The 24,898-nt window shown below is 37.8% G+C and overlaps 1 protein-coding gene across 1 annotated transcript in view; it reads right to left on the bottom strand.

Moving 5' to 3' along the window:
• LOC135471915 (plexin-A4-like) overlaps positions 1-24,898 on the bottom strand; it is a 186,731-nt gene that overhangs the window by 14,985 nt on the left and 146,848 nt on the right. The window contains 13 exon segments of the mRNA XM_064751354.1: positions 97-266; positions 523-616; positions 928-1,032; positions 2,255-2,401; positions 3,015-3,123; positions 3,558-3,654; positions 3,972-4,125; positions 4,594-4,723; positions 4,968-5,068; positions 5,461-5,589; positions 5,985-6,182; positions 9,063-9,077; positions 9,456-10,914. Of these exon segments, the coding sequence (XP_064607424.1) occupies positions 97-266; positions 523-616; positions 928-1,032; positions 2,255-2,401; positions 3,015-3,123; positions 3,558-3,654; positions 3,972-4,125; positions 4,594-4,723; positions 4,968-5,068; positions 5,461-5,589; positions 5,985-6,182; positions 9,063-9,077; positions 9,456-10,679 (2,673 nt within the window). The 5' untranslated portion in view covers positions 10,680-10,914.

Below are 24,898 nucleotides of genomic sequence, written 5' to 3'. Positions count from 1 at the left end.
GTTTTCAGTTTTAATCCAAAAAATAATTTCTAGACAAGGACAAGAGCACAATGCACATGTCTCATGAAATTAATTGTAACATTCTTGTATACTCACATGTGTTATCGATGGTGCTGGACAGGAATTGGTTTTCGTGTCCAGACAATGTCCTTCAAACTTGCAGTTGCCATCACACCATCTGCATCCAAACTGGGGATATTTGTAGTTCAGATTCAGACACAAGCCACATTCACCAGACCCAAGAACATCACACTTGTAGAGAGTCACTGCAAAGGGAGACAATTCATCATACTCAAATCAGTTTAAACAAAGTAGTCCAGTTCCAGAATTCATTCCAATTCATTTCCTCAAATTTACAGAATAAAGTATTACAGAAGATTCCATCTAACAAAAATACACATTATTTTTCAGTGGTCTGAAGAAATGTATGAAAAAATATTTCAGTCACTGTGAGAAATATTTTTATAACAAATATTATGTTCATTAGTTTTACTGAATTATTGTTAAAGATTAAAGTGTTACCATTCAGGCCTGTGCTATCATCAATCTTAAATCCTTCTCCCCAAACCACAAACAGTTTGGCTCTCAAAGCTCCAACATTCCCTATGTAGTTATACTGAAAAAAGATAAAATGCATTAAAATTAAACCTAGTATCTTTGACTCAGTAGGGAAAAACTTAGAAATTTCAACACTGTACACAAACTCACTATTAAGAATTACCTGGTTATATGAATCCTAGTTAAAGTTATAGAATGTATTAGATAATAACCACTGTAAATACAACATTACAGTCAAGAAATTTACAGGATCAAAATAATTACCAGTATAAAGTGAAAATAATTTTTAATCCAACAGTTTGGACATGTAATAATAGCTTTTGTCTACATAAAAACATGTAAAAATAGCTTTAAAACATAGCATCTCACCGAATGTGGTTGACACCTGACTGTGTTATCATCTGGACGGCTGGCATTCACAATCACAGTCCGAGATCCAACTTCTAAAACACACCTATAGTCTTGCTGGCCAGGCTGCGAATAAAACAAATGTTTTTATTCTCAAAGCGAACAACTGGCAATAATGACAGGTTTGTTATTACAAGCCCAAAATACTTTTGTTATTTTCAAGGCTTGGCATAATTTTCCCCGTAGAACAAACAGTTTACTACATGCTAATTAAAGGACAAGACAGCAGGTTTAAACATATTTCAACTGAAAGCAGGATTCTCAAGCTTTCCAAAAAGAATCATACTATATTATTTTAATGATATTGCACCAAATAACACGTTGAACAAAATGACAATACTGCACAAACGACTGGTGTGAATCGAGACAGACATAATGTTAATTTTATCCAATCCAACATGTTACTATCAGACTGCGTAGCCCAAGCTGTGACGTGGCCTTTACCCATTCGCTCCATGAAGTTACATATGATAACACAGAACTACTGCATATGGCATCATTTTGAGATCGTTTACAACAATTTAGTTACGTGTAGCCAAAGGGCCATTTCACACAGTGTTGAAATGCTGGTGTGTATCATTTATGGACATCAAAGACACAAAATTTACAAGCCTTGTAATATTCAATGACAGTATTACAAATTATGTCAGAGATTAGCATACTGTCAAGGCCCATACCACATTCATCTTCCCAGTGAACTCTAGGCCTGCTTAGAATCCCTGTTCAATTTATACAAATACATTTTGTTGTTCATTTTAGAGTTTAGTCAGCAGTTTCTAAATAACAAATATCAGAGTCAGTGAGAAGTTCATTACTGATGCCAAAGGTTTATGGGAATGAGAAGACGGCATCTAACCTGACAAAGCTTACAACTAATTCATTTTTATGATATAATGCTGTATCAACAGTTCAAGCAGTGGAAGAAATATCCTTCCAGTATGTCTAATTTTCGAGAAACCTACTTATCACTTGGACATTCATCATATATAAGTAGTAAAAGTAGCAGAAGTATCTGGTGTGTGGGGGTGGGGAGTGGGGGTGGGGGGGGTGGGGTGATGTCTAACATGAAAGGCAAAGAATACAGGTAGTTATTTATTTAGTTATTTGAATGGAGTTTAAAGTCATACAGTAAATATATAGTTTAATCATACAAGTGCGAGTATGTATAAGTGTGTGGACAATTGGGTACAGACTGGAGAAAAACAAACAACCTTGTCCTGACAAACCTCTTCACACAACCCTTGTTTAAAGTTTTTTCTAAGTAAAACTTGAAAAAGAAAAAACTTACAAGGGGTATTGGAAGATGATGGCCAACCAAGGTGATCTGCCTAGCCCATGAGTTAGGAAGGAAAATGTCTGTGTTGGACTGCTCATCTAGCCGTGGGCACGCTGATCTCCCCTTTCTCACATGGCGTGTTCTCAATGAGGTTTGACTCTGCAACACACAAAGAAATGCTTGTGAATAAGTGAGCTATCCTATATCACGTGTCATCAGTTTGCTCAAGCTGAGTTAAGCCAGTAGGAAAATACTATAAGACAACCAATGTCAACTAATATAAAACTCACCAACGCAAAATTAAGAAGATTAGTTCATTTCCAACTACTCGTATCAATCAGCACATTTCTTCCCATGTCTGCCTGTCAAGAGCTATTGAGTCTGAGGTTTACCACAGCCATTCATACTGGTTAACTATAAAGTGGATGTCTACCTAGGAGTGGGAAACAACTCTGCTGTAGTTCAAGAGGTTCTAACCTTTTCACCCATAAATGGGACACCTTTTGGGTAATTTTTACAGTAAATTTACTTTTGTAGGGAAATAAATATATAAATTTTCATATGCTTGAGCAACATTAAAACTTTTTACTTCTGTTAATTATGTGTACAATGGAAACAAAAGTCAAGACACTTAAAAATAATTGTGTCCCAAATATATTATAATGCAAAATTTTCCCAATGAAACAATTCTGATGAAGAAGTTGTAAAAGACAAAACATGTACTTAAATACATATGTTAAACTTATTACATGAAATTTCAATTGATGCTTACATTTTTCCCAATGACAATGCCCGGCTGGCAGGTGTTGGATTCGTGCATACATTTGTCGTCATAGATACACCAGTCACATGACCAGGGGCTACTTGTACAGCTGGAACAACTGTTAAAATGTGAAAAATGTATTCATTAAAATGCATGTGATATATGGATACCGACATGTAGCAGATTTACAACATCTGAATGAGCAATGCTTCTTGGCATGCATATACATGATTATACATTTCATACTCTTTTTCATACATGTATGCCTTTTCATACATGTATGCCTTTTCATACATGTATGCCTTTTCATACATGTACGTAATTGCAATTTTTTCACATATATACACAAGGTCTCAAAGGATATTTTTACATGTGCAGGCCTGTAATTCTTGTTGGATTGGCAACGGTGCCTTCTCATCAGTAAGATTTCAAAAAAAAAATAATTTTTTTTCATATATGTGTTTCACTATATTTCCTGTTACAACAAACACAAGGAACACATTTCATGAGCAACTTTAAGTCATTCATTATATGCATCATTATGCTTCTTACCTTTTGTGATTACTACAGTTGTAAAAAGTAAAGTTTTCCCTCAAAAATAATATTCCAGATTCACTTGAGTTTAGGGCCAGTGTTACAACCAGATGATCTGTCAAGGAAAATGTAAATTATATTTAGAACTGGAGCTACAAATACAAAATGTACTTCAAATCACTGAGCTCAGACAACTGTATAAAAAAAGAATGTGCGCTGCTTTGCAGAAAATAAATTCACTACAACCAGCAGACATTTCCCAGTTAAGATTAAATGTTTTCATGATTTTAGGTAAACTTTCACCAAAAAGTAATCACAAAACAGAAATCAATATCCATTATTGTGATTCCTACCACACAAAATGTCCTATCATTTAAAAGTAATTAACTAACTACAGGTGATAACAATTAAAATGTTCTGCACTTTTCTCACCTTTTAAAGGAAATGGTATAGCCATTTTCCTCAGGTCAGGTGTAGGACATTGAAGACCATAACTCATACGTTGGGCAGGTGAGCTGAAGCCAAAGTCTACAAACACACAACTGTAAGAACCCTTTGCTGGAAGATGATTGATTGTTAGGTAGAGCTGTGGATAAAGATAGAAAAGGTATGGTGGTCAGAAAATAGTCTCTTAAATCAACATCACGTGCAGTTATACCTATTAGTTTCAACTTGTGACATTATTTTACAAACAGGTTCCTATTGGATGCCACAAACATGATTATAACCTGACATGTACATGAACAGAATGTTTTTATTCTTACTTATGATTCTTCCTCAACTACCGCATAAAACGTGACAGGTGTGCTGCCCAAGGAAAGACAGAATTGATACTAATTTCATTATGGACAGATACTGGCATAAACACAAACATTTTTTTTGTTTATCAGAAAGAAAGACAGGAAAATAATTGTGAGACAAACATTTCAGCTTCGAATTTCAGTAAAACAACATTTGGTTATTCACCCCAAATTGATCCACTTCATAATTTCACCTTCAACAAAAAAAAAAAGAAGAAAAAAAAAAAGGTAAAACTGTGTTCCTCATTTCTTACATCTTTGACTTCATCAACTGACACACTGCTCGGTGAGACATCCAGGATATAAATACAGGAGTTGTTAGCCTCTCCAGACAGCCACTGTAACGGTCTACTTCCCCGGCGACATGATTCAATTTGTGTGCAACTACAGATAAAAAGTAGTAGACAGAATTAAGTAAAATACATAGGTAAGAAAACTGATCATGGTACTGAGTGACCCATGCAAAGAATTTTACACTAGTCATTTTGCAAATGTTTTTTATTTTAAGCGAATCATTTCTTTTCATATCAGAGCACTGACACATACATATATGCATATTAGCTGTGAGTGATGCGCCAGGAATATTTGTGGTTAATGACTGAACTATAAATTACAAGCTCTCTCTTACCGGTTCTCCAGGAAGCACCAACCACAGAAGGGATCACCAGGTAAAAGGCACTCCCCACATGTGGCTGCTGATCGGCAGTCGGACACTTTTACTTTTGTAACCTAAGAGAAAAGGGAAATGAAATCACAGGCCACCATCATGACCATAGACATGCATTTAAGGTGCGTTGATCTAGAAAAATAGATTTATTCAGCAGAAATCATATTTACAGTTAATGGGTGAAAATCAATGGTATTTTGCAGATCCCAACCCACAGTGAACCATTCAATCAAAAACCATTACTGCATTTTCCCACCAACAGGCACCAAAATAATGTACTTCTAGAGACAAATACAGATCATGTTACTTTGGAGGTCAATTTTTTCCCAGTAGGACATCATCCTACTTTCCTAATAAATCTATCAAAGAATACCTTTCTAATGTTGATTAACTCTGGTTCACAGATGACATAACAGTACTATTGATGTCTAGGTCATTAAGGGCATTTCCTTACCTTCTTAGCAGTCAAAACATAAAGAAACTCTCCAGTTCTGTCAAACTTAAGGTCTTTGTTAACTTTGCTCTGAGCATCCACTTCAATACTCCCATATTGCTTGGCTAATATTCTGGACTCCAATTTGACCTGTGAATGAAAATAAAGGAAATAAAATAAATAACAAATCTAATTGTAACTAAGTCAGCAAACACTTGATTTAACGCCAGACCTAAATACAACAAACCAGCAGGTACAAAAGTAGATTCTGGGTATAATAGCTTTGAGAAATGTGTTAGGTGATATAAATATATGTACATCTCTTCGAACAATTAAACATATTTATTTGTACACTTGATTTTAGTTTTTACCTGTAAGTATACAAAAGGATGTAAAGTATTTCCATTATTTAAGTGTTAGAGCTTTCATGTTTTGAGGTGGATGAAATTCAGCTTATTGGAGCATCAACAGGTGCCACGGAAGCCTATACATATGTGATGATGTATAATATGACTTAATGAACTAATCAAGAACAATTCACAAACCTTTTTCAAGAATCCTTTTGAAGTACCAAGAAATGCCACAGTATGATCTGTTGTTGTAGTGGTGGCCACAGCAGTGATTTGTGTGTTATTGTAGACCAGAACAGCTTCTGCCCTAAGAGGGACGTCCCCCACAATGTTGGCATGAGAAGTATCCCCTGTATTGCACAAGTATTTCTCACGAGTCGGCTCTTTGACAAACTACAAGGAAACACAAATAACAGGAATTTGCTATGAGCTGGCTGGCTAAAGCGAAAATTTTTTCGACAAATTTATAAAACATCGAAACTACTCAGGGTAAGGGTCTTCTTTTATGCATTCAAAGACAATGTTAATGTAATATATGACCATTAAATTTCATTCACAGCTTTCTATGCTTAATGCATTCATAGACAATTTTAATGTAATACTATGTATACAATTAATAAATTTCACTTGCAGTTTTCTACATGAAATGCTTCCATATTAACCATTTGGATGGGTGACCTAAAGGTATGTCTTCTGACGTATGCACTAGCCAACAGAAGTAACATTTAATTTAATTCAGCCTCATTTTACTTTCAGATATAGCTTACACATGTGAGTCAATCTATTTACTTGTTATTCAGCATATTTTATTTCAATGTACTTGTAAGCTTACCAGAATATTTATTAGAGACAAAAGACGATTTACATACAGCTGAGACCAAACCACAAAGAGACCAGGCTTGCAATATGTAATACACAGCTACTTGTAGTGTGTAGGAACATGACCGGCTGGTGCATTCAGTAGAACCTCCACCCAGTTACATGTTAATAGAGCTCCCGAAGTAGTGCATTCAGCACACTCTCAGTACAGTGCATATACCAGGAAAACAGCTGTATGGCATGAGATGTTAACACATGTATATAACATTAGCAAATGCATGTGTGCTTTAAAAACTGATTTGTGAAGGTGTGGAGAAGATAGCTATCACATGTTTGTACAATATGAAAAACAAATATTCGGATACTTGTTATTGTGCAGCAATAGTTCAGGGTTGTGACAACATTTGGATGTGTACTGACAGTCTGATAGTACCATAATGTGGCTGGGTGAAGGTAGCCCTTGATACGACAGACACTCACAGAATACCGGTTTGCATCTAGTTATTGCACAAACTTCGAATCAGTAGCTGTATAGTACGTATGTGGAATAATTTGTGTGCTTAATGAAATGTTGAAATGTTCATAGCATCCACCAGAGCGATGGACAGTTTTGCCATATTGCCGTCATGTTGTGGCACATGCCTCAGCCTTGTCAATGATACATTATATGCACATGTCGTATGTAAATTTTCATGAAACACATGACCAACATCTGCCAATCTTCACTTAAATTTTCAATTCGGATTGCTTTTGTACATGTACTGAACGTACAAATATCTACCTGATGGTTCATAATCAGGCAGACTTATTAACAAAGTGCATGTATTGTACTTTTAGAGCATATATCAAGATGGCATATCCACAGAACCAATGCTTTGAGAAACAGCAGTCATCATGAAATGGTCTTCCTTTTTTACAAAAACCTGGCCAATGTAGAGGGAAGGAGGGAAAGTGCTTGATCAGGAAGAATCGGTAAAGGGAAATCAAGCCAGAGCAATGAGGCGAAACATCGGCGAGCAAGGTACTTCACAAAATCATCACTGAGAGTCTAGTTGCTGGCCACACAGGGAGAAGCCACATTGTATATAACGGAGGAAGCCCAGGAAGGTGCATTGAGCTAGCGCCAAGACCATTCCAAGACAGGATAGAGTCTATTAGAACCGCAAATTACCGAATCCAGAGGGGGACAGCTGCAACCAACAACAACGCAAGTGGTGGATACATACCCCAAATTCATGTAAATTGTTTCTCTGGGTGTTTCAAGTGGTGCATCATTTTGAGATGGTGGGGGAAAAAAGTTGGGGAAAAACCGTGAGAACGCTTTGTATTCATCAGACATTACTGAGCTGCATTAAACCATGAACAGCAATAGACAGCATTTAAAGACAGCGATGCGAAGTTGCTTTAAAAAGTTTACTGTGTTAGTGAGTGTGAAAAAAAGCTGGAAGGAGCAAAGATTCAATTAGCTTATTTTACATACACATATTATATATATGCACACCCCCAAAAACCAAACTGATTTCATTATACCTAGTTAATTGGGCTTGCACCAAAGTGAATAAATCAAAAGACATTAGTTCAAGTCCTGGAATTCTTAGACCATGCCAATGGTACTGTACATGTATGCATATGATGAGGGGGCTGTGAAATTGCACTGATGGCCTCCTGGTGAAAATACAAGGGGCTGCTTATACATGGCTTAGGGATTGCATAATGGTGTACTGTGTAGGCTGAGTCAACATAAACATCCACAGGCTGGCCATATGGTAACTTGAGACCATTTCAATAACTCAGCTAATTAACGCCCTGCATTACTCCCAACTTACGCATCAAACAGGGCTAATTACATAGACATTCTCACCCCCTCTATATTGAGGATTATGTATTACCAATGTGACTTTTGAACTAAGTCCTAAATTTTCTACAAAAGGAAACATAAATATCTGAAAGAAACTATGCTGCTGTACAAGTATATCTACACAAACACTGTTTACTTTTCAAACAAGAAGTCTGTTACACGAATAATGCTGTTCTCCCTTGGCCATATATTCCATTAATACTATCGCATGTAACTGCTGGCATTAATATCTGAAGGTGACACAAAAAGGGAGGATTAAAAGCATCCTACTGTTATTATATAATATTGCACCCAAAAACCTGCATTGTTAGTTAAAATGAAATTGTACCTGTACATGTATGTGTACTTGTAAGTTATACTCTACTTCCAGATGATCACCTAATATGAGAGGTTAAACTAAATTCTATAATGCTACAACTTATTTCTGCTGTTGATGCATCTTGTAAGTCATTTGGAGCTCATGAAACAGGCCTGCTTCAGGAAAGGACCAAGAAAGCTTTGACAAGGTTGATATACATGTACAGTACAATACAGGGGCTGTGTATTTGATGTTTTCAAATCAAATGAAATGTCATGGAACCTATACCAATACTTACCGAGTTTTTTTGTATCTGTAACACATGCATTACAATTTACAACAATCAGTATTAAAAGTCTCTGAATACCTTTTAATTATATATTCCTTTTTCAATTCAGTACAAAATTATTCATTTACCTAAAACATACAGGGTAATAGAAAGTGCAATTCTGCCTAATAACAGGCTATCCTAGTGGCAAATGACCATCTTTTGTGCTGCTATGATAGAAATTTTATGGTAAGTGTTCCTGTAACAAAATCTTATGCTTGAAAATACAGCTGTGTGCTTTAAACTTGAAAGAAAATAAGTCTATATCAAAACACAAATGTGAAGACAAAAACACTGGAGACCTGTACATGTACATACACGAAATCGATGCAATAGAAATCCCAGTGTGCTAAAGGTACATACCCGATTGCAAACGGTCAGTCCTACAGAGATGTAACCTCCTCCACTGACCGATTGGTCTCCAGCATAGCACTTCTTCACATTGGTCACTATGACGTCTTGAACCTCCTTCATGCTGTACACACACACAGCGGAATCCCACACCCTTGTGTCAGAGTCATATTTGGAAAAAGCAGCAACCAGTACATCATCAGTTTGATTTGTTAAGCCAAAGCTGTCTGCCAGGTACTTCCCAGGTCTTATCACAGATGCGGCTTGGATGACGTTGAAGTCAACACCTGCCTTAGAGCACTTTAATGGGATATCAACGTAGGACTCAAAAATTTTGTCCTTTTGACAAATTTGCACCAATTTTGAGATATTTTTTGTTGGAAGTTCCACTTTGTCTGCTTGCACCGTAAGGAAATAACTGAACCCGTTTGAGGAGAATCCTGTGACATAGTCTATTAGATAAGACTCCCTAATGTCTGCTGCTAGCTTGATGTGAGAGTAATCATCGGCAAACGGGTCCTCACTGGCATAAGCAAACTGAAAAATGTTTTCGGATATATCTCGACTGCTAATAGCAGGGACATGGTCTCTGTACAGCTTGCTTACATCCACACCTGTGTAAGTGGTAGCAACATACATCACATTGTGAGGCAAAAGATTCCTTGGTGGGCCTGGTGCTATAAATGCTACTGTAGACGCCGTAGGACTGTTGGCGGCAACAAAATGATGAAAGGTATCCGGATAATTGTAATATTCAGTCATATTGGAGATGTTAAATAGGTCTCGGACTTCACAGGCCCCCTGATAAATGCTACCACACGTGATGAGCTGATTTTGCCCTTCGTTAACTAGTAAAATTTTATTGTAATTATCCATGGGTGTGACTTGCTTCTGGCAAGGAGAGTCACGACTCGGAGGTGTACACAAAGGGTTGTCTTCTCTTGGTCCAGTCTCTGCTGTTCCCATCAGTCTTAAATTTTCATCCAATCGGAAAATTTTATTAACTGCACCTACATAAACTGCTCCAGTTTTATTGTCCACAGCAAGATGATTGAACAGGTCTTGTCCAGGGCCATTCAGGGGAAAACTCCCCCTATGCCATAAGGCGTTAGCTGTCCGTCCATGGTGCGCCAGAAGTGTTAAAAACACACATAGTATAAGGTTAACACACATTTCCATTCCAGACACAAGCGAGGGTAACTTCATTTTGTGTCTAGTAATGCTGATTATCCACATGGGGATGAAGACTTCCACCTCTGTGGCAATCAGAGCAAGGGAGATCTGTGCCCACTCTACTTGGTCTGTCAGAAGACAAGGGCTTAGGGCCAAGTTTTTCTAGTTGCTGGACCCCGAGTTCTTGTCATAGCCCCATGGACGCACATCTGGCCATTAGCGACAGCCCAGTTCTCTCTGAGCCACTGGCTCGTGACAAATCACGCTCCAGTTCAGGCTGCATCATCTCACGCCATTCCTGGAAAATAAATGAGAAGGTGGTGAGTTTGAAGAATACCTTTAATCCTCCAAGGGATCCTTTAATGACCTGTGGGTCCCCATCCCCCTCCGTATTTCACACTAACAGTCTCCCTCCAGCACAAAACTACAGCTCTCTGTCTTATCTGGCTGCTCTCTAATAACCTTTTAACACCACCTTGTTTTCTGTCTGGCGAACAGTTCCTTGGTACTGCATGTACATGTACCAACATTCCAAGCACTGAGCACATCATTCTTTCACAACAGTAAAAATACTAAAGCCAAAATACAATATTTAATACACAGTATCTATGTCCATCATTTATAATAGTTCATCTACCATCAATAACTTTGAATACTAATGTATTAGAAAAACAGTCTCTAAATGTGTCATATAAAATGACATCCAAATAATGAAATAAACCATTATTTCACACAGAAACTTATTTTCATAGCACATCATATATGTATGTTATTCATATGTACAAACGTTGTGCAATATGTGCCTGGCAGTGTCATTTTATAATAAATGGAATTACTGCTTCCCTCTTCATACTGTTTTTATAAGCACTGTTTATCATCATGTCTTTTATTTAATGATTTTATAATTTTTATAAAAAGGTTATCAGTTCTGGCCATAGAAAGTCCTAATCTGTAGCTATCATGTGGAATTCTTTAACTAATACATAGAAATAATTCTGTGTTGTACACAAAGGGAGTCTAATATACAGATGTATGACTGGGCAAACTATGTATATATTTATATGTATACAATACTTGTATATAGTTCCCCTCCCTCTCAAGGCATACATGCATATGAAGAGAGAGACATAACCTTTTCTAATCAAATCAACATGTACATTATCCTGCTACATGGTTTATTTACCTTGAGGCCAAACATGATTTCTATTTAATGGCCGTTGTAGCTACCGCATAGACTTTGTCAGAAATTGCTGTATTATACAGACAGCACTAAAAGCATATACTCCAGTAGCTACTATGTGTGTCCTTCAAGAAATATCCAAAATTCCTGACACCCTAAACCAAATTAATTCAAATGGATAGCACACTGAAATGGCAGTAGCGCATGCTAACAAATGCACTTAATTACCAGTACATGAAATTTACTTCCAAGACACATTATAATTCATATGTAGGTAAAATGCCGCACATTTTTATCACAACTACATGCACCACAGTTTCCTTCTGTTTGCCTTTTTAAGTCTAACGTCAGTGGTAAATGGATGCAATATCTAACTGCACTATTTCACTCTGCTAAGTATTAACATACATGCACTTCTATATTCATTGACATAAAAAGTGCTTCCATAGGAGGCATTTGAATTACTGAGATAACTGAGTGGAATATCTCCTGTTAACAGAAATCTGTTAGGCACAAAAAAAAAGAAAAAAAAGCGCTGGAATTATTACAGGGCAGGGCACCTGCTCCTTGATAACTGGAGGCTCAGAAAACAGCAGGATACAGCCCAATACTGACAAGTTCAGAACAAACAAATGGAGCCTCACATAATGGCACAGCAGACAAAACCTAGGAAACCAACCCTTTTCTTTTTCTGTATAATCTGGTCTAATATGAATATTAATAAACAAAGCTAATTACAAAAATGGCAATTTAATGAGAACAAAATTGCAGAATTACATGCATTCTGGTCGTCAGCTTTTGGAATTAAACCAGAGCCAAATGCCGTATCCGAGTTCCTTGCAATGAGGGCTGTTAAACATTATCATTAGAGGATGGTGAGCAGAGACAGTTACAGGCTGGAAGCCAGCATGGGATAACCTAATCATGGGTGGACAAAAATTCAATATAATAAGCCCAGTGAGACGTTGTCAAATGTGAAATCAGTTTTAAGGGCACAGGGCTAGTCTGGTTTTAAGGTGTTAGGGAATGAGATTATGGAACTGTGTTGCTCCATTAGTAAAGGCTGGAGAGGACAATTAGAGTTCATAATCAAGGTAACACAGAAAGCTTCTGGACCAGCAAGGAATCAGGAAGCTACATAACAGCCCCAAAGCCAAAACCAAGTAAGCGGTGCTTATGTCCCTGGTGATTCCAGGCACCTAAAGGAGCAAGTAGGTAACGGGTCACTAGAGAATGATCACAGACAAGACCGTCTCAACTGCTTTTATAGTGTCTGGAGATGGATGCTGTGGCAGGCCAAGACTGGACATCAGTGTATTTTTCACAAGTATAATTTCACAAGATCAAGGCTACGATATATAATCATGGCGAAGGACAGCTGTAACCTTTAATTTGATGATATAGAACTTTTTTTAAGCACGCCTGTGGGAACAGGTGAAGAATGCCAACACACAGTATTTTATTTACATGTATAAGCTTATTTGACTACCAAAGCTACATATGGGCATGTAGTTATCCAAATCACTAAAAGCACATAAAAAATGTTCAACACTGAACTAACTGCATGTTCCTGAGGAAGATGTGTTAGCCATCAGATCATACACAACATGTACATTATAAGCATGCATGCATTGTGGCTGTAGGCATAGCATCTTTCATTAACCATTCTCCCTTCATGAGATTCACTGTTGACATGAGACAAGATAATGTGTGTGTCAAACAGGAAATGTAGCATCAATGTCATTACTTCGGCATACATTCTAGGCACACCATTAATGGTGTCTGAAAAGTACACAACTGCAAGTAAAAGCATGAGCATACACGTAAAGTCTCATTTCATAGCATTCTTGTAAACCATTATCCAGCAGGAAACATTAGCTTGGGGCCACTGTGACCTCGCTGCACAATGATCCAGAAACCTCCCCACTATTGCGGTCGCTGTGAGTTCAAGTCCAGGTCATGTTGGTTTCCTATCTGGCTGTACATGGGAAGGTCTGGCAGCAACCAACAGATGGTCGTGGGTTTCCCCCTGGCTCTGCCTCGTTTCTTTCCAACATAATGATGGAAACCGTGGTATAAGTGAAATGTTCTTGAGTAATGATGTAAAACATCAATTAAATAAAGACATAAATAAGCAGACATGCATTTTGATGGGGTATGGATCAGCACCAATCAAACCTGTGGCACATTAACTTTATTCAAATATACACATAAATGTACTTCTCCATGATTTTCACTCCTTCACACCATCCAAGTTACAGTGCAAAACATTATCCAAAACAATTGGACAAAGAAATTTTTGGTGGAAAACAAAATAAGTAATGCAAGATCAAGGATAACAATTTACAGGATTTACAGTTCGTGTATGTATGGCCAGTAAAATTGACACTGGAACCTTGTGACTTATCAGTGAACATGTTGTAAATGTTTCTGGAATCTTTCAATTAAAGACTGTGCCATTCTCATGAAATGTACAGTTATTTGTTAAAACTGTCATTACAAAAGCTTCAAATTCCAATGGCTACAACACTTTAGATGTCTGAGCTCAGCCACAAGTATCTGGAGAAGGGCTGGTCAAGACTTGTTTGACATTTCAAAATTTTATTTGAAAAAAAAAACAAAAAACGCCCAACAGAACCACTCTAATGAAAGCTGTCCAAGAAGCTGTAGTATTTTTTTCTACCATGGAGGATGGTAGGGAATGGCAGAAAGACTGATGGCTAATAAGGCTTTGGACTCCTTGGCTGCCTTCAGATCTGTAAATCTAGAAGCTGTATCCAAATGTATCAACCCTTCAGAACTCTGTGTCTATAAAAGGGTCCAAGTGGTTCATTTATTTTTCCCTGATCCTCTGGATACTGAGAGGTCATTAGTGGCTGGATAGATAAGCTGACCTCATGCCAGGATTGGAGATGGGGTGAAATTACCGGGAGAGGAAGATTGGAACATGGCAAATTAGAGTGATTATTTTCCTAGACAATCCACATCCTCAACAGTAGGTCGTAAGGACTCATTAAAGACTGCATAAATAACAGTCAGTAATCAAGACAAGTTGTGGCAAACTAAAAAATTGACTGAAGCTCAAACCAATGTGCAATTTTGGTTTGGAATGAACCCAACCCACAAGTTTCCCTTCTGGATGAGGTACAATGTTTCTGATTAATGGTTAAATGCCATTACCAAAGGAAATTTGTATTAACAGTTCTTCATAAGGTCGAAATGACTATGGTTAACCTGCACTAATTTACTATAAAAGGGAAATAATACATGCCTACAGAGTAATAAAGGTTCACAGCATAATGTACAGAGGATGAGTGGACCACAAATGCAAGTATAATCCCATTACAAATACCCGACATCTTTCACAACTTGAAAAACATCATCCTAACCTCCATGTCTTTCTATACCAGTGAAAAAATTTGTTCAAGAACACTTCCATTAATTGAAAAACCATTTTCTGCCATAGTAAAATCAAATGAAGACATCCAGGAATATCCTTGAAATAAAAAACAACTCTATTGCGGATTACATGTAAATGGAACAAATTTTAGAACTCCTCACTGTTAATTAGTGAATGTATATAGACAAGCTTTCTCCCCATCTCTATTTAGTTTCTGCTATAAATTGTTCAATATTAGCTGTTAAGCATTAGTCACCACAGCATTTATACCCCCCCAAAAGTTTATGTACACTGTATAACATAATGTTGAAATTTCCATCACCATCCATTAAATTAATTGGCATAAGATTATCAGATATGTTCTTTTAAGACACTGCACAGATAACAACCTGCGTTTTAATATAAAGTCGTCTGATATGAAATTTCAATTTCAGGCAGAAAGCTATAAATTTTAACCTCATTTGAAGGCATAAGTTGACAAGGCATTGAACTCATGTATGACACAACTAAGCTTTTCACACTCTGAGACTTTAACAATATTATTTCTCCAATTAATCCTTGCAATAAATATCATAACTACATCTCATCCCTCTGGATCTATAATTTTATAATTACACATTCTGTAATTATGCTGTCATAACAAAGTGACATAACACCATTAAATAACTCAGATATCTGACACATGATATCTCTGCACTGTCCTTCCTTTTTTAACACTAATAATAATAATCATGGGTTGTTTTGACAAGCAATTAACTTCCGGAAATACTTCATGAATACAGTCACCTAGAATTAAAATGTACAAAAGTGTATGTATTTAATTTTGCACCATGGCAACAATTTCAAGTTCATATAATCTGATAATATTCAATTATTCAAATAATCATATAAAATTTCATCCTAAACAGACAACTATGATTTACAACCAAGGCTTATAAGTAACTGATCTGATAACGATATCAATCAGGACAATGTCCTACACCAAATAGTATTCTGACAGTGTTTGGTACAGGACAAATCTTCCATGTAAATAACACTGTAGCATTTTTAATAATGTGAATAGCTGAGGATTTGCCATTATGTTCTGCACCAACTCAAAAATTATTTCCTGGCTTATACACTGTATATACATAAAAACGTAAAGACTCTCTACAGACATAAACTTCAATAGCCTGAATAGAACAAGTCAGAGATCCGGTATCCTTATGAAAGCATGTGCCTCTGACATGTATTATAAAGCAGACATGCACATACATAAAGGTGGCCGACACTTTGCAGATATATAGCAGTAAGGTCTGATGAACAAGTAGCCTGATATCCTCGATTCATATGAAGGTACCACTATGAAGGTACCACTCTATAGTCATGTATAAGGTCCCAAACAATAGCAGTGTTGATTTGCTGACATGTACTAAAGATCTTATAAATATGTACTGTTGGGTCTCCAGGATCTCTGCATAAAAATAATGTACATGTACATTTACCTATAGTATACACAAAGTGTCATAAACCCATTCCAAAAATGTAAATTCTATAGAACAATTTAGCTGTTGAAAATTAAAAAATTGAAAATATGCTCTGCAATGTGCATTGTATAAAAATTCATACATACACACTGGATACATATATTGCCTCGCTCAGAGGTGAAGACCCAGGTCAAATGTGGAATGGGAGAAGTGAGACAGATCAGAACCAAATGTCCCAGTCATACCAGGTCTTGCATATGGCAAAGCTGTCACATACAGGGTAGCTTATCAAGCCACACATGCCCACAGTCAGGGGAAGGCTTGTCAAAGCATCAACAACTACATACCTATAGAGCTTCCATTCCATGAATAATGAATGTATTGGTTTGTCTGGGAGTAGGGAAGTTACCAGCACAGCTCTTGTCTCACCTCGTAATGTGCCAAAAATTAATACATGTGCTGGTGTGCACATGGAGCATTGCATGAAAAGGAGGCTGGATGAACCTTAATGACTGCATTGAAAGCTACCAGCTGGCTTTATGCTGTCTATTGCCTAATGTTACATAATCATTCCATACAAACGCCTATAATGTAATCCCACTGCCCAGTCTATGAATCACCTGGCTTAATGCTTGCACTCTGAGCCAGAACTACACCTGGTGTAACAGAGATCCAGCACGTACATCTATGGTAACAACAGCCAGATATATATAAAAGTGATACAATGTATAATGTACAAGTGTAACTCCCAGGTGGGCTTCAGGGCGCATGCTAGAAGACAAATAACACCTGGCTTTTACAGAGAGCTCTGGGTATTATACAGCTTTGTGACTGTCCTACATTATGAATAAATAAACATCCAGCGAAAATAGATTTCGCAGTGATCACATGATGTCTTTTCTACATATGTCTAGACAGGAAACAATACCAAACTCTACGTGTTCAACATGTGAAAATGGGTGGGGAAAAATCTACTGGAATTCAAACAGGGTATCGGAACTATGAGGCAGAAGATAATGGATTTAAAACTGTTGTTTGGGAAGAATGCCAGACATGTCTGCCATAAAAAGGTATTCCAAGTGCAACAATCTTGAAACTATCAGCTTTTTCATGCACAAAATTCTTTTTTCACAGGCATAACAATAAACTTAGTCATATTTGTTTGATACACACATATGTAAAGCTGCATAAAAAGCTGTTTTCAGACTGATTTTCTGCTATCTAACAAAGGCTTGCTGTTCTCCACATCAAACATCTTGACAACCTTTTTTTATGTTTACCTATTTTTTTTCGCTTTGTGTGCATTAAAAAGGACCATGACAAGGTTACAGGTTCAGCATCCACGACAAAACAGTTTCTTTGACAGCCTCAAGAAAACTGTGTATATATACCATTCCAAACTCATTCTATCTGTGCATGCATGGCTGCTGACACAACACATGTGCTTTAGTTGTTGTTGACCGTGTGAGAATGCTTCCAGACGGACACCATAAGAGCACCTGTTTATATAGAAGACAGGTGTGCACAGAAGCCACAGTGTGTGGGGGTCTTCATGTATTCTCTCCTAAAAGCTCTAATTCCTAATTATGAAGATGTGAAAATAACAGGTCTTTAAACCACTCTAATATGGACAAAGGACAGGAACTTTATTATCAGCTTTACTTGATTACAACAAATCATACCTGAAATAAAATAAACCCAGGACAAATAAAGGTAGCCTTCTTGTGTTGTAGGACAAAAGGATCCTTTCATACTGGAATGCATACAACTGCTCTTAATAGGGAGATCATGACCCTCCCATGTATGTCCAGTATGCATCTTTTGTGTATATGAGCATGCCCGAATACTAACTGTATATCAGGCAATGGCCATCTGCCTCTTCAGCCAAGCAATCAATTGGTAGGAAGCTCTGATTATCATTATATTGAACTTCATGCTTCAGTGAACTTCAAAGGAAGCTGTTACAGCCTTTGTTAGCATTCGTCTATAAGAATTCAACCTGCAAATTTAAAATGTCATTAAATCTTTTGAATGCAACCATATGCAATCTTCACAAAATAACAGAATTTTCTGCAATGTCACAGTATCAGTCAATGATAATTTTTTTTTGCAATGAACAATTCATTTTGTTTGTTAACAGATATAGTGGTCAAAGACTAACTTTCTGGAAAGTAGATGCAACTTTTAAGATGTATATTTACAGAAATGTGGACATTTTGGCATATTTTGTGCAATGCAATAATAACATTCCATCCCTTATATCCAAGCATTGTCCACACTTCCACTTCAGTGGATTGAAAGTCACCTGGAAGCATCTGAGTAAACGTTACCCATGTGTATGTTCACTGAGCAAAAAGGCACATCCCCAACGCCAACAAACCCTTGCTCTGATTTATCAGTGCCATGGAGGTGCTACTAAAATTCTCTGTTACAAAGCAATCAGCTATTTTTGTCAGGGGGGCGTGATGTAGCCAATCGAATTTGTCAGATCAAAGTAGGGTAACAGAGTAGATGGTAATCAAATGCGGTGGTCAAATCTCAGGGAGAAAATGCACTTCGTATGACTTTTTCCGAATGGACAGCAGTCCTCATTGCGAGAGTATGCAGTCAGATGGGAGACAGAGATCTAACACACTTGAGGCGAGATCAGAGACAATCCAATCACATTCACAAGTTTGGGACTGTGAATGGAATTCTCTTGTTTATGGATGCCCTAGAGAAGAGAGAAAACAGGCCAGCAGTTTCCCTCTCTCATGAATTCACAAAACATCTAAGTAATCCTTCTGGTCAATGGGTCTTTTGAGGATGGCTTGGGAAGCATCTGATGGCATGCAGACATTTCTGATACACACACATTCATAAACATGTCTGCAGAAATCTGTGAAAGTTGTGATAAAAGTATACCTAAATCACTAAATCTATATTGGTCTGTATGAACAGTAAGAAGAGAAAAAAAAAACAGAAATCAAACAAGAACAAAAAAGCAATGTTTCATAAAATGCTCACCCTTCGAATTTTCGAACGCATGAATGTTCAAACAAAATGTTTTATCCCAATCTTCCTTTAACCCTCCACAATATGTACTATCTGAGGAGTTCAGAACAGTTTAAAATAATGATCCTTACTCTCAACAGTGCTGAACCGAGCACATCAATGCGACTGACAGATTTAGAACTATAAAGGTTATGCATTAAAACACTGAAGAAGCATAACTGCAGATGTTACAGTTTAAATTTTACCATTAAGGAAATTAGCATGTCAGTAAAAAATCTGTACATCAAATGAGAAACATCTCTGGCCTGACAGTAAGAAGACTGATAAGACTTGGCTCTGATCTGATACGAGGAAGGTATTAATGAAAAACTGTCTGCCTGGTTAACTTCACACAAATACTGTTATGACAGCAGAGTTCTCAACCTTTTTAACACCTTGTGTCTTAATAAATATGAAAACAAGAAAAAAAAAACAAAAAAAAAAAAACAACTGACAGGCGACTTAGATGGAATATACATTAGACAATTATCACAAAGTACGCTAACTATGTTTTTTCTTCCTTACTTTTTCTTATCATTATCCTTTGAGCTGTGCCCTGATGTCACATCAAACAGTTTATGATTTTAAAGATAAAATAGCATTAGACCAGGTATATGTTATGTTGAGGACAGAAACATACATGATCCATGATTAATGCCAAAGGCCTTTCAGCTTCATGGATAACATCAAAAGAAAAAGACAGAAATGACAAGGTAAGAACCCTTAACTAGAGTAATATGAATCAACTTTCAAGAGCTCTCTAGTCTAACACAATCTTAAAAAGGCAAGTATTAATCTTCTAAAATGAGTGACAACATAACCTATGGAACAACAGTAAGTGTGTAATATGAAACAGGTACATGTACATGTATCAATATCTGTGTGGCACATTTAAGACTATACAACGGTGCATCCTTTCACCTAAGTATACAGGTAAATGTAACTTACACCAGAGTATATTGATTGTTCACAGTATAGCTTATTATAGAATTTACAAATGGCAAACACTATGTACTGACACACATGTCACCTGTTCAAACCTCTGAATGTAATTTAATTCATTCTAGACAAGTAATAAAGCACATAATATCTACATGAATATCCAGGCGTGCTGGTCGTAAATATGTCATGTTAAACACCTAGCCATTTCCCCACCTATGATAGTAGGGCTGTTGTATTAAAGATAGACTAGACTGGTGATCTCCTCTTCATTTCAAATATATATCGCCCAACACATACCCTGGGTCAGGCACACACAGATGACAGCCTAGAGATGTGAACTCACCCTTCTCAGCTTTGTACCAGTGCACAAGTCAAAAGTATAAACATCAGCACAGCTCTTCCCTCTATTAACAGTAGTACACAGCAGCTACATCCTTACAGCCCTGTTAACGGTTGCCAGTCTCTTCCAACAGGCTTATAGGTATCCAAGTAAGAAGAAGACAGTTATAGGAGAATACAGGCAGACTAGAGGCTGGCAGTAACTATTAAACCTGTCCTCACCCAATTAGCCTTCTGTAGTGTATGGCTGTATTCCACTTCACTTTCTGACACCCACTGACTGGGTCTGCCACTGAACTGGCAGCCCTAGGTTAGCCCCAGTACTGGGAACATGCACTACCAGCACAACAGCTACTACTGAGCCTCCTCGGCTGCTACTGCTGCTCCAGTCACACTGCAATGCTTTGTTTAGATTCATTCCTCTCACTCACTTGCCTTGTGCATATGAGGTTTAGCTGCGGGGCTCTCTCTGCCTCTCCCTGCAACCCCACATCACTGCCCGCGACTACGCATTGACAGAGTATAGACAGCCGTTATTCACATCTGTTTGGTGTAAGGGAGTGATTGTGACCGTGTATGACGGCTGTACGCTAAGACAGCCATCAGGTAATCATGCATGATATCAGACATGGACAAGGACAGATGGAGGCACATACCCCATGGTCACCCTGAGCCATGTTTCTAAGAGGTGGTCGTCGCCATCGAACGCACTCGGTGTTATGCTAACGAGTATTAAACTCTGCAAAGGTGAGAATACATGAACATGCAACTGCAAATGGTTGGACCTCAGCAATTCAGGTTCCAAAGCATGCAATGCCTCACATACAAAAGCTCTTGTTGAGCTTTCCCACAAGATGACGCCTTGCTCTGCTTGACTTGCAGCTCAGACAATAACGAAAAGAACGTCAAAAAATCTTGTCACCTACAAATTCAGATGGTCAAAAAAACCTTGTCCCACAAATGTTATTACATGGAGGAAGACTTGGGGCGGAATCTTCTTTTTATACAGCTATCTGCAGACTTCTCAGCATTCAACACAGTGGGGATTCCTTTGCTTAGGTTATGCCGCGAGATCATGTCATGTAAGCCATGGTGACATACATCACGACATTCTGTCAACAGAATTCTTAGGGCCGGATGAGCTTTAGCAAACTCTGATCACACAAGACAGGGAAAAGGACTTCCTGAGAAGGCAGGTCATATTCATGACATAGTTATCTCTCTGCCATTCCCCTGATGCAATGTGCAGCTGCAACACCAATGCTGCTGCAACACCGCCACAACATCTCTGACACCAATGCAACCAACCATTTCAGCCTTTACCACACAATGCAATTCGGTGTTTTTTCTTTCTTTATGGCTAACAAGCTTACACAGGTGCTAATTGTAAAAACCTACCATTAAACTTTGGCTCAACTGCTAGAGCGAATCCATTTAGACTCATCTCTTCTACTAGACCCTCCCTCCCAAGAAACCCACAAACATTTCTCTGTCAGCATGTAAGGTGCATTATACGATCGCCAGTCATTGTACTGAAGAAGCTCCCTGCGCGATCTGCCCAGGAAGTCATGTCTCTGCCCTGGAAGTCATGTCGGTATGCTGAAGTCCGATTAACAATCAGCCTGTCAATTACCCAGGTTGTCCTCCTTCAGGTAAAAGAAGGCAGATGGCTCTTAAGCGTGGATTATGTCATACTATAATCATCCCCCCAGCCACGACCATCTTAATTTAGGCCCTTACCAAAGCACAGGTGATGCCAGTGACAGGAGTTCATCTAAATTTACAAGCAAGATTCTCTCAGCAGAAAGCCCAATGAAAACGACCACACCTCAGGATAATAACCAGGAATGAGCCAATGAAGGTTAAGGGGGGTCTCTGTCAATACTTAACTATCCAGCTACCTACCATTTATCGCAGGTATATTTAGCTCTGACCATGTTATTAATTGGATAAACAGAGCAAAAATGATCAATTACTCTCTGCAATCTATTCAGAACCTGAGTAGTACATCTACAAGGCAATACCTAAAGCCCATGTAAAGAACATCTGGAATCTATACCTACATGTATGTAAAACCAGCAAAAAAAAAAGTCAGTATAATTCCCATTTTTTCACTTCTGAAAGTCGTATTTTTCATTTATGTTTAAATCAAAACAAAAACATCTGCATGAATCATATTATATAAGTATTATATACTAACAGCGTGTCTTTCTCTGGGTAATTTGATACGAGTCAAAATCAATTTCGAAATTGGTGAAAATCTTGGATACAATTAACCAATACCATGAGCCATCATATGCATTCTCTTTTATCTTTTTATCCCATATCGTCTCAGTGGTAGGTCTCCAGCCAGATAACCAGACATACACGCACACACAGCACATCAACACAATCATCTGGAATAAACAGTTTAATTAAAACCCGTAGCGGTAATTCTGAAAATTTATACCTGTGACGTTTGGCAAGGGCTCAGTCGACAAATGAGGTGCACAGAGTGACAGGACAGCAGTAAAGGGCAGATAAACTGCTTGTTAATGCGACGTAACGGTGAGGGTCAATCATCTCACTAATTCATCCTGATTCTCCACTCAAACAGCGTCCCTTTATTACAGAACTTTCATGGAGTAATACCTCCCTAATTGTGTGCCTTTAATGTTCCCCACTAAATTGCCCAGCTGGCATTAATGGCCCTAGTTTTGGTAGGGTTCTGTACAAGGAAATAATAAGGAAATGTTGTTAACACTATTAGCAGCAGCAGTTTTCAACTCTGATGCCTCTTTCTCATATGCAAAAGATGTTTTCTCTCCAGACATAAAATATGTTACCACAAAGAAAAAAAAAAATAGAAAAACTTATCTTTACTTCATGTGAAGGGAATGCTGTATTAAATAATGTTGCCATGGCGATTGAAGGGGGATGTAGAGAGGATGTTTATAGCATTCCCTTAATACCCTTAACTCCCTTATCCCAGTGGAACAGAGTTTGAGTGATATCATTATATGACAGAGCTTATTTGCTTTAATGCTAGTTTTTCTCATCCCCCATATGGAATCTATCCCTCCCTGCTCACACACCCAAAACCAAAGCTCTTGGTTTCTTTACATTTATGAAACTTCATTCCAAAATGGTAATTCAGGTCTCAATCTCCGTCCGGTCCAAAACACCCAATCATCCATGGGGCAGACAGGCTTTTGTTTGTTGTATATTTTCTATACAGTCATTTGTTGTTTTTTTTTCTCGTTTCCCGCTTTGTTTCTTTCTTTAGCTAAGAGTTCAACTTACTTATGAAATACAGCGCATTACAAAATTAAGTTTTCTTTCTCTTGTCAAACACAATCTGCTTATTTCAGATCTTAAGTAACAATTAAGTGCAATTAAATGCAATAATATAAATACACAGAAAATGCTTAACCAAAATATCCCCTAAAATCTCTGCTGACAATGAATCTGATATGTCACACATTTTAGCAGCACAGACCAAAATATACCAGCATTTTCTAGGTGAGTTTGGCTCCAAGATTAGGCTTGATGCGGTCAGAACTGGGCTTTCCAGATAGTATCATGCCACAAGTCTGACAACACTCATATGTATAAATGAGCCTGGGGTTAACATGCAGACTAAAGGTACAGAGTACCTAGGAACTTTGCCAATTCAGAACTTTCACAAGGATCATTCACTGCAGCATTTTGAAGAGGTGTGGGATTGAAGGAGGGTACAGGGATCGCCTAAACTGACCCTACGGCAGCGGAGGGGTCTCTTGGGGTGAGACAGGTTGTCTGTGTGTTCACAGAAGCAGCTGCCAGGTCACCAAGAGAGTAAAACCCATCAGACCCCCAGTCCCATCCTACTTACAACTCAATGCTTCTCCTTTCAGTCACCGGATAGACTAACCCAAGATAAATGTACTTAGGGCAAGGTCCG

The sequence above is a fragment of the Liolophura sinensis genome, chromosome 7, assembly GCF_032854445.1.
Source record: "Liolophura sinensis isolate JHLJ2023 chromosome 7, CUHK_Ljap_v2, whole genome shotgun sequence".
Classification (NCBI taxonomy): domain Eukaryota; kingdom Metazoa; phylum Mollusca; class Polyplacophora; order Chitonida; family Chitonidae; genus Liolophura; species Liolophura sinensis.
Note: the sequence above shows the minus strand (reverse complement) of the source record. Positions and strands in the feature narration are given on the sequence as shown.